General features: G+C 29.7%; 2 protein-coding genes across 2 annotated transcripts; one reads left to right on the top strand and one right to left on the bottom strand.

Moving 5' to 3' along the window:
- Window positions 1-2,942: 2,942 nt before the first annotated feature.
- On the top strand, window positions 2,943-8,133 carry LOC111988057 (protein SPA, chloroplastic). Its single transcript, XM_024019814.2, has 4 exons — window positions 2,943-3,176; window positions 4,533-4,592; window positions 7,661-7,707; window positions 7,818-8,133. Exons 1-4 carry the CDS (start codon window positions 3,000-3,002, stop codon window positions 7,903-7,905), a joined length of 372 nt encoding a protein of 123 aa, XP_023875582.1. The 5' UTR covers window positions 2,943-2,999; the 3' UTR covers window positions 7,906-8,133.
- A 1,090-nt stretch (window positions 8,134-9,223) lies between these two features.
- Window positions 9,224-12,285, bottom strand: LOC111988063 (RING-H2 finger protein ATL58-like). The gene is made up of 3 exons (XM_024019819.1): window positions 12,121-12,285; window positions 10,798-10,880; window positions 9,224-9,518 (listed from the first exon to the last, which is right to left on the bottom strand). Exons 1-3 carry the CDS (start codon window positions 12,283-12,285, stop codon window positions 9,224-9,226), a joined length of 543 nt encoding a protein of 180 aa, XP_023875587.1.
- Between the last annotated feature and the right edge of the window lie 6,728 nt (window positions 12,286-19,013).

The raw sequence follows: 19,013 nt of genomic DNA, 5'->3' as shown, positions 1-19,013 counted from the left end.
TCGTCGTTTTCTTTTTCTTCTCTTTTTTATTTTATTTTTATTCGTTTAAGCTAAAATGCAAATTTAATACAGTTTCAAAAGTTTTTAAATTTAAATTTAAATTTTTGGGTTTGATTGGGCTTTAACTTAATCAGATTTTAAATATATAAGATTTGTTTAGAAATTAACATAATTAGAAATAAATTTTAATAGGTAAAAGTCTTAAACTTCATTTTGTAGGTTCGGAGTATTTTTACAATTTCTTAGGTTTGATAGAGATATTTTAATAATTTTGGAGGTTTCAAAAGTATTTTGGTAATTTTGATGGTTTTAGGGATATTTTGATTATTTTGGTTGTTATGAATTATTTTGGTCATTTTTGTAGCTTTGAAAGTATTTTTGAAAGTTCTATAGAACCACCATGAATATTTGATGTGGTGCTCATTCCACAAGTATAAGTATTTGTGGGATGTAGGGTGTAGGGGGCAAAAATCGAGCTTCAAGTCTCCAAGAGGGAGTTTCACACACATATACACTTAGATAATTTTATTATTTATCTATATTTAACTTTGGTTTTCGTGAGAGTATTAACTTGAAAATAAAAACAGGAATAAGTAAGGGAGTATTTGGTCTCGTAGAAAATAGGTCAACTCAATCATTATTTGGATTAAACAAACGCTATCTTATCTATATATTTTATCTTTAAATATTGTGTAAATTACTTGGCTAACAAACATTATACTGTATAATTCATGTATTTCTTGTTAAAATTAAAAATATTGGTTATTATTTTGTTAATTTTAGTTCACATTTCATATACTATAATAAGTGCACGTGAGGTTGATATATGGTCTATAACATTTGTTTTTTCTTTTATTGTTTTGTGAAACTATTAGACTAGTGATTTATGGATTGTAAACTTATAAATTTATGTACTATTTAACTTTTATTTTTTATTTTTTGTTTGTCTCTTACTCTATTATTTATATATAAAGGAAGAAAAAAGAAAACATCTTCAAATTTATTATTTATTTCATGTAAAAAATATATACTTGTCATGTCAAGTTAACTAAAAGTGTCAAAAATAGAGTAATGGTCAAAGGTTTTGTAACCTATTTTAATTCAACCAATTTCCGAGCCAAAACAAATTTGACCACACTCGATTGAGTTGAATCCAAACTTAACCTAGCTCGCTTGATAGATCTTGCAATCAATCATCACCAGTGGGTTTGTTTTTAATTTGGAATTGGGGTATCATAATATGCTTTTTGTGGATATTTGCTTGAGGATAGATAATATGTTTGGAAGAATAAGAATTCAATTGCATGATGCACATGTGTGTGTTGCTGTTTCCATCTATGTGGCTTATTGCACATACATTTTACTTGTTTGATTTTCGAATGTTTTACTATTATTATATATTGAGTAATTATTCAATATTCTAATTGTACAACAATATTATACTTTCTCATTTCACATCATAGTGAGATCTGTCATTCATATGAAGGGAAGAAGTATCATGTTTTTGTACTTTGAGAGCATTTAATTATTTTCCATGCCACATCAACATGATGTAAGATGTGTATGTAAACAATTGATGGAATATGGATAAAATGCCTAATCATATCCTTTTAAAAGGGATCAAAATTCAAAATTAAATCTATCCCAAATTAGTGAAAGGACTATCATGCTATGTTTGGTTGAGGTGAAAAAGAGAAATGATAGAAAAGGGGAAAGAGAAAATAGGTGTTTTCCATTGATTGGTGGAGGTGAGAGAAATTGATGGGATGAAAAATGGGTGGGTGATTTTCCACCCATGCCAACAAAATATAATCTTTCCTAGGGGTGGAGTTAGGAATTTATGTTTGGGGGAGGCCAAGCTAAAACTATTATATTAATTTGTAATTCAAGAAAACTTCAACTACAATATACTTATGTGTCTTCGTGCATTAGCTTTTTTTTTTTATTAGTGTAATTCTTATTTGCAGTTAAAATATCAAGCTAAACGATCAAGTAGAAGGGCATATGGGTTCCAGTTAACTCAACTGATAAAGTTTTTTGTTATTGAATAAGAGATCTAGAGTTTGATTACACAAAAAAACCAATTAGTATTTTGGTCTGGTAATAAAGAGCAATAATCACGAGTAGACATCATAGGTTGAAATTATCTCTCAAAAGTGAAAGGACATATTGTAGAGTTTTGGGAAAATGAAAAACTTAAATATGGAACATTTTTAAGTGTAGTATATTACGTTTCCTAATGAAACTCAACCACTTATTTATCATGACTAATAAAACACAAACATCATTTTCATTTTCAAGAACCTATTGTGTTTAAAATAGTTGAGAGCTAATTGGGGAATTTAATAAACTATATGTAAGTTTTATCTTTTTAGAAAAAATGAATGAATCTTTTTCTTATTTTTTTTGAGAAAAAATGATGAATCTTCTAAATAGAACTAAAACTAAAAATTAGACGAAGTTAATAAAAAGATATGAGATATGGCTAGTGTTAAGAGAAGGAATGGAAAAAGACAAATGGTGAACAATTAAGAATTTTGAGGATCCAAATTTGGGTTATATGTTGGAGGATTTTGATGATCCACTTTTCTATCATTCATAATAAATATATAAATACAAATGATGAAAACAAAAAAATATTTTATTCTCCCAACCAAATATATCTTAAATATAAAGCTTTTCTTTTTATCAACCCCGAAAATAAAAAGATTTCATTAATGTAAAATTGTAAACCAATGGACATCCCGTTCCATTTTAGGCAACAAATATTTGGGTCCTTACGAGAGGGAGAAAAAGTAGTGGCTCTCCTTTTAGCTTATAGGATCAACGAGTGTGTGTCACGAGATTCTCATTATTCACACGTGTTGAACTTCAACTTCCAAGGAAAAGAAGCCAACTCACCTTGATAATTGTTTAAAGGTGAGGTAACTGGAAACTGTTCACACGAAATTCTCATTAATATCCATTAGAAATAACAACAAATTCTTAAAATTAATTAAATGGCTGAGCTCTCTCTGTGTTGCAATAGCTTCACTCCTCCGCCACTACCAACATTTCAGCATCCTCATCAATTTAGTCCAAGGATACCGATCGTCATAGGTGGCAATGGCATAGCACTCAGACGTGGAACAACTACAGCTTTCGCTGCAAAATCTGGTGGTTTCTCACTTAATTCGGTAAACTCTCTTTTATTTTATAGCTCTACTTTACGTTATATTTTTTCTTCTAAACTAAGTTTGTTTCATGACATTTATTACTTTTGAAGATGAGCCTACTAGTCTGTTTCGGTTAGTTAAACTGTAAAATAAGAGAGATATGGTTTAAGCCTTCTTAAAAAAAAAAAAAAAAGTGAAAATACGCGTGGTGAAAAATATTGTAAAAATACATATTGTATTTTTAAACAATTAAATCTGTTATTCAAATGACGTTAGTAAACACCCCTTAGTTTCTTGAGATGATGACAAAGAAAAATCATTATAAGGGGATGATTGAAATTCTATCACGAACTAAAAAAAAAATTGAGCCACCTATGATCAGCAAAATTAGTATGTATTCGAATTAAATCACTGCCACTTATGTGGCTTCTTCTTTGAATATATATGTACTGTCGTGTGTTTCACTCATGATTTACAATCAATTAGATGAACTACTCACTCTCAAAAAAAAAAAAAAAAAAAAGATGAACTGGACTTTTATTTTATATTTTTAAATGCTTCATTACCGGAATTAATTAGAATTAAATTCAAATAGTTGGCTGTATTGAATTTAATTTTCCTTGAAAAAGAAAACTAAGGTATTGTGATAAGCTTATGCACTTTATTTTATTATTTAGCTTATTTTTGCTATTATTCAAAGGTTACTATTTCAGCTAATTTTTAGCTTTATCTACAGAATTTTCAGTAAAAAGTTTTCAGTTTCAGTTAAATAAACTGTTCTTAAATGGACCCTAAGTCTTTTGAATTTAATTGAAGAACTTAATGCAGAATTTAAGTTTTACTTTATTGATTAAATGATTATATTTATCATTTCCTAACATTCCCAATCAGTAATTTATTATGATATCAAAGCAATAGAACTTGGGTTCGACCCTAAGTTTAGGTCAGGAGAGGGTTAGAATATTGATTAAGTTATTGGCACAGTTGGTAATATATCAACATAAGCTTGAATGTACTCAATACCAAACTTATTAATTAATTTATTAGCCTAATTAACCTAAAATTGTATGTAGAGCACTCTAAAAGCATACTCAGTTTTGACTAGCATGTGATAGTTTCGATATTGCTTATTGTGGGTATGAATAGGGAAGCGCCATATCTCTGCATTAAAGGCCAAGAACATAAGATGGATGGTCAGGTCACCAATTTATGAGAAAGAAAGAACTAGCAAAATTTTTAGGAAGCTTGATTGACTAGATTATAAATTTATATGAACAGAAAGAAACATGAAGGACCTTCAAATGATTCTCCATTGCTTTTAGTGGTATAATGCATATTTGGACTTAGATTTACATTCATTTTTCTAATTGTCTGCAGATCTTGAAAAGTTGTGAAACATGTGGAGGAAAAGGTGCTCTAGAGTGCTCAGGATGCAAGGTAAGTCATTTTATAATGCGTTTTATGTGCATATTTCTATTCTTTTCTTCTTCTTCTTCTTTTTTTAATTACTTTTTTAGAGTCCTTAGTACAAGTTAACTTGTTATTTGTTGCTATTATAAGTATTATTAATTTTTTTTTTCTCTCGGAGTTGGGGGGGGGGGGTGTTGTTCATTTTGGGACCAGGCTACAAGACATAGGACCTAGCTAATTCAGATACTTCCAACTAACAATTAGGGACTAAAAGGCCCTTTTTTGTTGTGTGAAATCATTAAGGGTTTGTTTGGATTGAGGGAGAAGGGAGAGAGAGTGAAGGAGAGTAGAGTAGAGTTACTTAAAAATAGGCTAATTTTGGTTCAATTTTTATCTACTCTACTCTACTTTCCTTTTTTCTCCCTCGATCCAAAAGAACCATAAGAATTGGTAATCCAATAAATTGGCTTAGGCTATATATAGGGGTGATGGTACAAGATGTCTTCACAAAATGGTGGACAAAACTGGCACTTTGGACCTTGTGTTGGATTTCTTTTTTGTTGGATAACATTGCATATGTAACTTTACCAAACAAAGAAAGTGATTGAACCCATGGCAGGTTATGGCTTTTCTGTTTTGCCTTGTGTAGAAGACTAAATTTCTCGGTTTGAAATAAATCAAAAAAGTAAAATAGTTTCGCAAATGTGGATTTGTATTGATGATTGTGTTGTACAATTCTCTGAAATTACAAAAGAGTTATCCTTTGATTCGATTTCTTTGCAAGACTTATTGATTAGATTTGTGGTAATGTGATTTTGACTTGAACACAAAATATCCTTCAATTTGGTTGAGGGATGGATCGAAGATTGTTGAAACGGAATTACAATGAGCCTCTGGCTATGAGTTTGTTAGAAATTCTTTGTTCTTCGTGTTCATCGTGTGTTCTTCGTGTTCTTCGTGCGTTCTTCGTCTTTGAAGGTTTGTGGTGGAAGTTCTTCGAGGCCTTAGGGGCTTGAATCCGTAGAGCTTCACTGATTTGTGATTTGTTAATGTTTTTGGAAGCTTTTGAGCTTGATTCCAGCAAACTTTAGGATCTAGGAAGATGATTTGGATGATTTTTTTTTCGAATGTTGTTCGTATTCGAAGTTGAAGTTCTTGGAGGTTTTAGGGCTTGGTTTTGACGGAGCTTCTTGACTTTTGAGTACTTTAGATGGCTTGGTATCCTCCTAAATGTTTTAGGAAGGCTTCTATTTATAGGGGTTTGGGGTGGATGAGCGACACGTGTCGGAGTCTAATTGGTGACACATGTCACAGCCTGATTGGTCCACTTATGTCATCACTTACACGTGCGAGGCTGATTATGTCATCGTTTACACGTGCAAGCTGCTTATGTCATCGCTTACATGCGCTGATTCGTGATTGGTTTTTGCATGACACTTGACAAATTTCTATTGGTTTCTAAGTAATGATAGCAAAACCTAGCAGCGATACGTGGTACTTTGTAATTGGCTGTATCTTATGGACTTGGTAGCGTGATGTGTCAGCTTGTGATAAATCGGGAATTTTTCCTCTCTACACCTTGCAATATTCCTAATCTAATGGCCCATCTTTGATATCAATTCAGAATCAGTTTTGTCACTTTTGTCTTTAATTCTTCTGGACGTGGTTATTACATTTTCTAGAGCATCATTCTTAATCTAAGCAAGTGAACTAAGGAGTAGTATTGTTGTCATTTTAAATCTTCATGTTAAATCTTTGATTAATATTGCTTTTCCATTAACAAATGCGCATGGAAATCATGAATAGACTTTGCTTCACGCCAAAAAAAAAGAAAAAAAGAAAAAGGAATAAAATAAAAGAGAACTAGGAAAGATGTTTGGCCTTCAATGTTCTTGCGAAAGGTACCAAGTCTAGTTAATCAGAAGATTAGGTTTTCATACATAGCCGAGTGTAGTGCTTTTTTCTCATTAAAAAAGAAGAGGAACGAAGTGCCTTTTCAGTCAAATATATACTGACATAAATTTCCATGTTTGAAAATTGATATCCTATAACTTATTCCTGGTGGTTGTGCTTAAGGAATTTGTTGAATTTAAAGAAAGAAAATTGTATCTGTGCCAATATTAAAAAGATGAAAAAATGGAAATAAGATAAGGAAAAAAAAAAGGGCAAATTAACTCCCTATTTATAGATTGGAAGTGTATCATCGTATTAAAAGGTCTGGGATTTTCACAAGTCCAGAAAAAACTAAGCATATGTTGAATGTGTGTGTCTATATATATGTATAAAGTTAAAGTTGAGATAAAATCTAAATAAATTCCAAAATGAAGTTTAACTTTGTGTATGTGTCAAATTAATTCTTAATTTTGCTGTAAGTATTTATTACTCACTGCAACAATCGAGAATTTTGTTAGTTTTATATTAAATGTGACACCACTTTCAATAAGAATTAATTATTTTTTTAATATAAGAATATATAGCATATTGAACTATTAGTTTACATTTTTTTAAAAGCAATTAGACTTTTTTTTTTAATAATTTTAAAAAAAAATAATCTTATCATTTGAAAGAGTGAGTATTATTTTGAATCTAAATTAAGTAAGATAATTCAAGAATAAAATCATACTACAACTATAATTAAAAAACGTAAATTGTAATTATAATTAACATAACCTATAATTTAGAGAAAAAAAATTGAATTTTAAGAATATAATTTAAAAGGAAAAATTGTTAGTCTCTAAAAATTGAAATCTTATTTTTTATTTTCTCAATGCCCCCACCAAGAATAAAAATATAATGATCAAAACCATAGTTTATAAAACTGGCTCCAAAACAAAACACAAAGACCAAATTTATACAATTAAACAATATTCTTACAAGGCTTTTTTAATAGTTGACAAAATATAATAATGACCTTATTTAGCTTATGTAGGAATTATAAAATACAGCTAATTGCAATATAAATAAATGTTAATATAGTTTATATGGAGCTTTTGACTAATGCAGTCTATTTTAAGATGAATTTTTTTTTTCCTTCCTTTTTCACTCATCCGTTGTTGCAATATTGTGAAACTAACGCCTTTTGCATCTTTCATTAGGGCACAGGAAGAAACAAAAAGAATGGAAATATTTTTGAGCGCTGGAAGTAAGTTCATTACTATTTTTAAAAATCACTTTGCTTAATTTGAAGAATATGTAATTTATAACTTTCCTGGCCTAAATAAGTTCTACTTTTTTTAATGTGCATTTGCATAGATGTTTTGATTGCCAAGGATTCGGGCTAAAGAGTTGCCCTAGCTGCGGGCAGGGTGGGCTGACACCAGAGCAAAGAGGAGAGAGATAATAATGCATTAGAACTTTGTAGTTATTTGAAAGGATGGAAAAACACAAAAAAGGCATAAACTCCTTGTATACTGAAAACTGTTAGCACGCACATTGAATTTGTATATTGAACTTCATGATTTGAAACTCTAAAAGCTAAGCTTTGTCTGTTTGATGAGACTTTGGTACCAACTAAGACAAGTACCTAAACTAGTTTTCCATGAGGAACCATAGCGGAAAGAGTTGATGCCATGAGTTGTCTGATTCTCTGTATGTTTATGCTTCCATGATCGCATGTTTTATCTGCTTTCCCTTGCTTGTCTCACATGACATGTAGACTCACACCTAGGCCTTAGATACAAGTGTACACATGTTTGAGCTTTTAGGATAGCTTATACTCCATCCAGTTAGGCAATGATATATGAAGGCTGATTATGGTTGGGTAGGCTTGGGGTGTCTAATCTCTTTCCATCCTGTATCCTAACTCTAGACTTAGTTTGGTAAAAAGACCTTTATGGAGTCATGTTTTGGTTCTTGGACCTATAACCAAGTGGTGACTCATTTGTCTCTTTTTAAGAGACTCTGCGTAATCTCAGGCTCATGTCAGCTTTGAGTCTAAAACTATTTTAAGGGAAATTGAATACTACGTATCTTGCCTCTGCAAAAAGGAACCGACATGTCGACATGTCATAAAAGAGAGTATGAATCATGGAAATTACAATTATCAACGGTGTCAAGGCCTTAGCGGCCTCTTTCCGGCCATGAGGCCAGGTTATGTCATATACATTGTTAGGAGAACTTGGTAGCCTACCAGCTCACTAGACGAGCTCTTCTCTTTGATCCTATTCTTATCTGGACGGAGGTTGTTCCTTTAGACATCCAAGTTTGTTTAAAATAACAATGTTAGTCAAAATCTTTTTTTTTTTTTTTTAAAAAGTTTCTGTTTGGTTTCTCAAAAAAGAATAGAGGTCATACCATTTAAATTATTCCCTTGTTATGATGTGTGGAGCAAATATATATAACGATCATTATCCTAGAAATTGTGGGCTGTTAGACTAGCTCTCAATCTTTTTCATAGTGCACACGCACGCCCAAATGTATTAGAACTTCATCAATATAAATATATAAAGGAAAATTATTATTTAACACTATTGGTTATATAAATAATATCCACACATTCACACAAGGTGTCAATATTTTTTTAAGAATATTCACTTTATACATAATATATATAAAAGAGTGTGGGTTGGATGTGAATCAATCAAAACCCAAAAAAAAAAAAAAAAAAACATGATAATTGACTAGTACCCTTTAGAGCTAGAAGAATTCTCTTGATTCTTCTATCGTGGAGAGAATTGTATAGCTTTTTTCCCTTCATTACAAGCCTGTGAATTCTCTTCAAGAGATATTTCATTATTGTTCTCTGCAACAAAAGCTCCGTGACTAATTTCTAACTGAATATCAACTGATTCAACTACTGTTTTCGTGGGAGGAAGGAGGGAGAGGCGGCAGAGTGGGCAGGTGGTGTGGGTAGTGAGCCAGTAACCAATGCAGTCCTTGTGAAACATATGGCCACATACTGGTATTTGTTGAAGCCTGTCATCTGTTTGGTAGTTCCCAAGGCATACGGAGCATCTAGCAAAATAAAAAGATAGGACTATAGGAGGAAGTTGAATATTTTATTTATTTATTTATTATCATTATTATTTTTCCATTTGAAGGTAAAAGTTATTGTATGCACTATGCAAAGTTAAATTGATATATAACTTTTATAAGATGAATTACACTAATTGCTAAAAAGATAAACTATATGGGTGGTGCACAACAAAATTTTGATGGGCCCGCAATTTTTTAAATTTAGGTTAATGTTGATTTTTGTTTGAGGTTAAAAAATTTTTTATTTTTATTTCTTAACTCTTTGACCACATTTTAATTTTTTCATTCAGTTTTTTTTTCCTCCATTTTCTCACCAACCTCCCTTTGCACTAAAGTATCAATTGCACTACTACTGTTGTTAGGGAGATAACCTCTTGGAGAGATTCTAATTGAGTAGTTAATATACTTAGTAATATTAGGGGGGATATATACTGTATGAAATACATACATATTTCAACTATTAGAGTTCATTGCAAGATTTTAAAATGATATATATAGAAGGTATCTTCATTTGTAGGTTTCTATGGATTTATAACTGCTTTTATATGAATTTCATAAGATTTGATGTTTCGTTTGGCTTAATAGAGATTTTCAATTTTATTTCTTTTATGTATTGATCGGCCAACAACTTGTGATGGTGGTGTGAAGGATCTAAGTAGGGTGGATTTTCTGTTGGGGGGGGGGGGGGTGTGTGCAATTGGAGGTGAAGGCTGGCTAGCTCGCTGGCTGATTGGATGGGCTTTTGTTAGTGGAGTTTTGTGTTTTGGGTTTTGGGTGATGGTTCTTGGTGGTGGGTGGTTAGAGTTGTGGAGTTTTTTAAAGCAAAAAAATCAAATAAAAAGAAAACAAAAATAAAAGACTAATTTTCTTTCCCTAATGTGTTGAAAATGACATTGTTTTAGAGCATTAGCTAGGGGTGTAAAACCCCCAAATTGCCATTTTACAAACATACAGACCCAAAATAGGCATTACCCAGGTGTGTATTGCTAATTTTTTATTTTAGCAACTGTGATTAGTGAATTCTTACATATATTAACTACTGTAGCATGTTTGTAAAGAATTAACATAAAGAAGTGGGTTCCAGTTAGCTTAATTGGTAAAGTCTTTGATGGTTGAATAAAAAATTTAGGATTCAATCCTCGCCTATACCAAAAAACCGATTAATGTTTTGATTTAATGATAAAGAGTTATCATCATGAACGAATGCTATAAGTTAAAACTCTTTTAAAAAAAAAAAACATAAAGTAAGTCTACTCACAGTGCATCTCCTATGGAGAAGCTCTCCTTGTATACCACAACTGGTAGCATTTCTCTTGTTTCTTTCTTCAAACCCAATTCAGGCTGCTAAATCACCCAAAAAAAGAAAAAGAAAAAAAGAAAAAGAAAAAAAACATTTGAGAAAGTATGCAGACACACACTTTGCCGTACATTTCACCACAACTTTGGTAATATATATGTGTGAGTGGTGAAAAAAGTGATGACTCCATGTGCAATTGATGGTTCATCAATCACAATTACATATATCATCAAGTTGTGACAAAGTGTGTGATCCTAAAAGAATTACACATATATTCACACTGCGCATAGAATAGTTTAACAAATCTTTTTGAACAGAGACAATAGGGGCGGCTGTACCCTTTGCTCAGGGGGTTCAAATGAAAAAAAAAAAAATATATATATATATACACATATATTTATAATATATTTTTTGTTAGTTTAATAGTATTTTAATTTATTCTTAAAAATATTTTTGCACACTCTACTTTAAATCTTATACACCCTTATTACAAGTATTTTTCAACTCTAAGAGTATGAGTAAGTGTTTGTGAACTGTAAGTGTCACTCTTTATTATAAATTTATATTATTTGTGTGTGAGTGTGTTTAATATTAATTGTGTACATTACTTTTTATTATAATGTTATTGGTGTGAATAATAATGTGCGTGGATATTTGTATGTACAATATAAATATAATATAACTTTATATAATTTAATAATTAGGAAATAGAGAGTGTTTATTACATGTGTGTGTATTGTTATCATGTTATAATAACTTTTTGTCATAAAATCAGAAAAATTCAAGAAGAAAATTTGTAAAGTTAGTGATTGTTTAAGCATTTAATTGGTTAAGTAGACATGTAGTGTATTATTTTATGTATGAATGAGTGTGGTTGTGTACGTCAATAATTAATATAGAGCCAATGAGTTAAGTTTATTCATTTAGTTTAAAATATTTTTATAAAAACAATGACAAATTAATAGATAATAATAACTGCATAAAAATAAAAATATTAGACAAACTTAACAAAATAAAATTGTCATAGCTACCCATATTGGTAGTAAATACTCATAATGAACTACTATGCAACAATTCAAAATTTGAAAACTTGTAGAAGGAAATTGTAAAACTTTTTTTTTTGGGTCGATTACTTGATATATTCAAGTTCTCTTTTTATAATTTTTTTTTTTTAATTTAAATTTCTTAATGAACCCCCTAAACAAAATTCCTAAAATTGCCACTGAGACAAATACTAATTAATCATACCTTGGAAATGTCATTATTATAGCTTTATGAAGATGCTAATCCTGACTCAAGGCCTCTTTGACGACGAAGGTAGTAAAAGTAGAATAAGAGGAGAAGGATGGAAGCAATGGAGATTGGTACGAGAACAATAAATGCTTGTTCCCACTTCTGTATAGTTGAAGATCTTGACATTGTAGATGGATCTGAATGGACATAAGACATCTCTACTGGAGAACTCCAAATACAGCTTAAAATTTTATAGACATGAAAAGGTTTTAGGAAAATCATAGAAGAGAAATCAACTCTAGAGATTGATTTAATAGTAATAGAAGAGAAAAGGTGTTGTAATTCTATATAAAGAATGAAAAAAAAAATTCTATTTATTTTTGATATCTTGTTTGTGGAACTTATTTTCAATGGTATACAATAAAAGACTTAGTTTATGTCTAGTGCATTGGACCCAGTTAGATGGTGACTCGTGTCCAAAAGTGGACACATGTCATCATTTTAATGAATCCAGTACTACGGGACATTGAACCTAAGCTTGACTCTACAATAAATTAGAAAAAAAAAACTTTAAAATTTTGTATATGAAGCAAATAAGCTCAATAAATTAGGGGGAAAAAAAAAAAAAAAAACCTACCACGAACGAGCAGCTGATATTATTTGTTGTTTTTAAAGGAGATCGATGTTGATTGTTGAGGGGTCTAATCCTCTTTGCCCACCTGAAATGTATCAAACAAAAGATGTTACTAATTTCTTTCCCTATATTATTTTATTACATGTGGGTAGAAAAAGCTATGCATATATGAATCAATGGGCAAAAGATTTTCTACGCGGCTTCAATTAATTCAAACATAAGTACAATTTCATCCAAATTAAAACCGGCCTCGTACTAATAAATAAATAAACAAGTTGGAGTTTACAACTTTACATAAGAAGAGCTTTTTGAAATCAGGGAGTCTTCTGATACAGAGAAAAGTTATTTTAGTTCTCGTCTCTTTTGGAGCAATGAAAAGCTCTCTTCTTGTTCATAAAAAAAAAAAGAAAAAAGAAAAAAAGAAAAAGAAAAGCTCTCTTCTCTTACTATTGGTTTTTTTCTTCTTATTTGATAATTATAAGTGAAGAGAAAAATTTGAACTCTAAACATCTTTATTGAAGATAAAAATAGGTATCAATTGAGTTACAAGTCTTTTGGTAACTTTAATTTCTTAATCATTGTATAAGTGCCAAAGTCCTAGTGTGCAAAGACATTGAAAAGAACATGGACAAGTATAATTTGATTGGTTGAACTTTAATAATATAATCTATATTTATACATATCTTAAAACTGAAGTATAACATTTATTATTGCTACGCTCCAGTTGAACTACATCAACAGTTACGTCATTATCTTTTTTGTTTCCAATTTTTCCTATATATATATATATATTTTAAACATTTTCTCATTTAAGGTAACTTAAAAACTCCATTATTTGAAAATTAAAATATCTTTTAACCATTATTTTTATTATTAATTTTCCAAAACTCTCCCTTCCTTTTATCTCTTCATCTCCCTACTACTTTCTACCTTAACATCATTCTCTCTCTACCCTTTTATCTTCTTTTATTTTGACTATTCTTATTTATTCTCAACATCTTACTATAAATTTGACATTTTCTTTTCCATTTTATGCATAGTTTTCTACCTTAAAGGTTAATTCTCTCTCTCTCTCTCTCTCTCTCAATTTGTTTTTCATTTTTTGTTTGATTTTTTCTTTTTTATTGTATCCATACTTTAGGTTGATGAATTTTTGTGTTAATTAAATTTCTACTTTGGGTTGATGTGATTTAGTTTTGTGTTTTAAGTTGTTATCTTTTTTATTATCTTTGATTATTAAATATTATCCTACCGCATTATATATATAGTATATAATAATATAATGCTCCTATTATAATACATAGCATGATTTGGATAATTTGATGTTTATTGCTATATATTTTATTTTTACTCTTTTTTCTTCTCATCTTATTTTATTCAACATTTAAATTCAGTCACATACTCTGTACTATTAAATTATGCAGCACAAATCAAGAAAATGACTAGACACGCTCTTGCCTTCCTTTAGAGAAATCAAAATATTTGTGTGATAAAAGGTCATATAATTTATAGTTTAGATAGCACTCTTTGAATGTGTCTAGATTGAGCAATTTGTAGATTTTTTTTTTTTTTTAATAAGAGCAAATTGTAGACTTAAAAGGCTATTGAGAATGAACTTTTTGATTCAAGACTAAAAAAATATGGACTATATATCATTTAGATAAAAACCTTTATCATAGATGTATTAATTTTTTTTTCCCACAAATTTAAATCACGCAAACTTAATAATTTTATATTATGTGTTAGTATTGTCTCTGCTTCTTCTTATTCTTCTCAAAAATATTATGTATCATCTTTAAAGGATGCCAAAAATATTGATCTTATGTAAAAAGATATATAAAAAATTGAGAAAAAAAATGTTTATATCACAATCAACTAAAAATGCTTTTTAAATATTTAAATATTTTTTATACCATTGACGTATTTTATAGCTACAAAATGTGGCAACTTAAATCTTAATATTCTTAAGTTGTTTCGGGAAAAAAAAAATTAAAAAAAGTTGTCACATTTGGTAAGACTACCGAACTTGTTAATTTACAAATGATGGAACCACTCGCAACAATATTTGTATAGTTATATAGTTCTAGCTAAAGCAATCAAGCATACTTTTAATATTTAAAAAACACATATCTCTCATAAAAAAAAAAAAAACACATATCTACTAGTGGCTAAATGTCCATCTTGGATAGTTTTAACTTTTCATATAATTTTACCTTTACATTATCATCTATTTTAATTATATTTTTCTATAAAAAATATTTAATTTATATATATATATATATATATAAAAGTAAACAATGAAATAATGATTCATGAATAATCAAAAACCAAAAAAAGAAAAAAAATCTAGACATATTTATCTTGTGCGGTTGTAACTTTACATATAATTTAATTTGCATTTATATATTCACCTACTTTGATTTAGATGTCTATAACTAAATAATGAAATCTATAAACAAGGTAATTAAAACAATCATATTTCTACAATTCAAAAGGTCACAATTTCTTTTTTCAAAAAAAAGACATTTTACATTTCCTTGGATTTTTTTTATTTTTACTTTGACATACGACTAACCTAACCACTTCATACATTAAAAAAAAAAAAAAAATTAAGGCTCATTACTACTTCCAATAAGATATTATGGATGTCATAATTGATTGAGTCTAAACTAGAAAAATGCCTTTCATATTTCCTTGAAAATTCAGAAGGGAAAAAAAAAAAATAAAACCTTTGACATACCACTAACGTAAATACATCTATAACTATTTAAGTCATCCATGATATCTATTTCTTATTAATAACCATAAAAATTACAAATAACATACAAAGTAATAAAGAATAAATGAAGGAAGAAAAAAAAAATGAAATCAAATGTCAATTAGTAACCTTTATTTGGAAAATAAAAAATTATTCAAGAGAAGTAAGAAATAAAATAGAGATGACTATACAAAGAACATTTAAAACTTTATAGCGCAATAAAATCAACCATTACATTCACTCAATCAAATCAATAATCAACAATTAAATATAATAATATAAATTTTAAACTTAAAACTAATCAAACTCTTATTTAATGTCTATGTTATGCAAATCATCAACCAGTAAATATATGATAATGGTAAAAAAAAGTTATAAACAAGATGATAAAAAAAAAATTATTAAACTATTTTTTTTTCAAAAACTCTTTATAAAGTTTAGGGACTAAAATAATATTTTACCTAAAAAGTTATCATGTGCAACACGCAGGTCTGCTACTAGTAATATATAAAGGCAAAAACACTTTTCTGGTCTCCATATTTTGGGGTGTATTTTTTTTTTTTTTTTTGCCCTAATGTTTGAATACTTTCAATTTGATCCTTGAGTTTTTCAATAATTCTCATTTTAATCCTTGCTATCATCTTAATGATAAAAACTGCTATACACTTTCTTTTATTTCACTTTTTGGCCAATCCAACACGACAAAAAATATAGAGAAAATCTCAATATAAACACTACCCAAAAAAAAAAAAAAAAAAAAAACCCATTTCTTTCTTTTATAGGTTAGAAAAAAATCATGTTGAGAATTTGATAAACTCAGTTAGAGAAAATCTCAATATAAACACTACCCAAAAAAAAAAAAAAAAAAAAAACCCATTTCTTTCTTTTATAGGTTAGAAAAAAATCATGTTGAGAATTTGATAAACTCAGAAATGAATTTGTTTGGCTATACAAAAGCTTAGATTTTTCAAGAACAAAAACGCCTTCAATTCATGAACAAGCCAATTAAAATCCTTGACAGTGTCTTTGTCTCCAATTTTTTTTTTTTTTACATGACCAATCCTCTGGAGAGATTGCAAAAAAGAACCGGATCCATGTGATCTGCAAACTTCTACTTAAACTAAGAAAGGCAGAAGAAAATTCAAAACCCCATAAATGGGAGTATTAAAATTATAGATAAAACTTAGGTATAGTATTTATGTGCTATTTCTTCTTAGGACAAAACTTAAATACTGTACTTAAGTTTTGCCCTAAAATTATGGGATAATTGTAGTAAATTCACAATTTTGTTTGTCTCCAGTAACCTATCTTTGTTAAAAATATGGGTATATATGTATTTTTACTATGTTTCTCTCCCCCCAAGACAAAAATAAAAATAAAAACACAAGAGAAACAAGATTAGGAAAAAAAAATGTTGACTTTTGGTTGCAAACCATTCTATCTAGTTAACTTGAAGTTGATCGGTCTCCAAAATACCCATAAAGTTAAAAAACGATAAGTTCTTTTCCTTCTATTTCAAAAAGGGTAGAGGAACTAATCTCATTATCAGTTGTGAAAGTTTTTGACTTGGCCTTTGAGTATGTGATAATTCTATTGTAATTTGGCTCTTCTCTTCATCTTCTCCTTCTTGGGTTATCTGAAAAGCAAACTCATGGGTTTCTTGGTAGTAGTGATTGAGATTTCTTCCTTCTCAAAGTTGTGAGAAACAAAGGGTTTCATGGGTTTTGAGAATTATGAACGTTAAGTATATTTTTGTGGAAGTTGATTTGGGTTTGATTTTTTTGGTATTTGTTCATGTTCAAAATTTGTGTGAATTGAGAAAGAGGAATATACCACTTTTTGATCCTTTTTTTTTTTTTTTTGGAGAGAGACATAAAAGAGTAGCAAAAATACATATTTACCCAATTTTTAACTGAGGTGGGTTACAGAAGACAAATGAAGCTTACCTCAGCTAGGTAAAGTAACATTTTTAAACTATGGGTAGGCAAAGTGAATTCAGGCCAAACCAGAAGTGAGTTTAAGCTTAGAATTTGACTAAATTCTTTAAAACATGCAATTGATGAAGAAGTTGATTCAAACCTAATTCCACTAACCTAGGATGCCTCTTCAAAAATATGCAAAACCCCAAATTCAAACAAGACAAAGACATTCAAGCATTTGAATGCATTTGACAATGGCATGATGAGTTGAATGTTGTGCTCTACTTCTGTGTGTTCACGTGAGAGGTTTGATTGGAGTTTGATTTTGGTGGGGATTGTATTTTTTTGCCTTTATTTTATGTGCAAAAATCTCAATTTTACTTTAAAAAAGTCAAAATCCATATTCTTTACAATAGGATCATAGGGAAGCCAAAAATAATTTGATTTGCCCTAATTGAAAGTCAGAATGTCCAATTTTACATTTCTAAGACAAACTAACTAAAATAGTGAAATAATCTGGTTGGTCAAACTTTGACTAAGTTGACTAGTAGTCAAATGAGGTCAAGGTTTTACTAAATCATCAAATTTCATCATTTTATGTTAGGATTCATATTTTCAAATAGTTTCCACAATTTGACCATAGTCAACTCGAGTTTGACCAAAAATTTGAATGTTTGATCTTGACAAATTTAAGCTCATACTGTAGGAAGTTGAATTTCCATTAAAATTGACTACTCATGGGCCCAAATTAGATTTAAATCAAGCAAGATATTGCAAAGACAGCAAAAAGGTGCCAAATTGCCAAGGTAAAAAACATTGAGTGAATTGAAGTGAAGGGTGATGCTAAAAGTTGTTTTGATGCTATTAAAGAAGGTCGTTCTATCGCTACTTGGCCTATTTAATTAGTAATTTGTGATGTTGTAGACTATAGAATTTTTTTGTTATTTGTAATTTTAACTGGGTAAGGAGAGAGCTTAACTTTGTAGTCCATTGTCGAGCTAATTTTATAGCTATTCATAAGTCTTTAGTTTGTTGTAATTAGCGTCTTCTTCCTACTGTAGTCTTGGATGGCTGTAGGAAGGATGTTGCTTTTGTTTAGTTTGAATAATATTCTCGGTTTTTTAGCCAAAAAAAGATAATAATAAAAACTAGTAAAGTTTTTTATTGTTAAATAAGGAATATGGGTTTTGGTCCCACCCATACTAAAAAGAAATTAATTAGTCTTAACATAATGGTATAAAACAACTGTCATCTGCGGGCTCAATTTGTAGGAGTTGAGCTTGATGCATTTGCAACAATATCCTTAGTTTCTAGCAATAGCAACTCTAACGAGGATCTTTCTAGCCTTGTTGATGATTGTAGAGATCTGCTATTGCAGCTACTTAGGTTAAGGTGTCTCATTGTTTCAGAGAAGCCAACTGTTGCGCTGATGCTTTAGCAAGAATGGGCTTTTCTCATGTTGATGTTTCTTTGCATTTTGTTTCCCCTCCCCCTCATGTTATACCCCTTTTTTGTGCTAATTTGCGGGATATTGGTGGTTAATTTATAATATGTTTCCCTTCTCACCAAAAAAAAAAGAAAAAAACCAATTGTCATAGAGCAAATGCGAAAGCCGAACGGTATCAAATCATGT

Source organism: Quercus suber, unplaced genomic scaffold (assembly GCF_002906115.3).
Source record: "Quercus suber isolate HL8 unplaced genomic scaffold, Cork oak 2.0 scaffold_385, whole genome shotgun sequence".
NCBI lineage: Eukaryota > Viridiplantae > Streptophyta > Magnoliopsida > Fagales > Fagaceae > Quercus > Quercus suber.
This window is presented reverse-complemented; position numbering and strand designations above follow the sequence as displayed.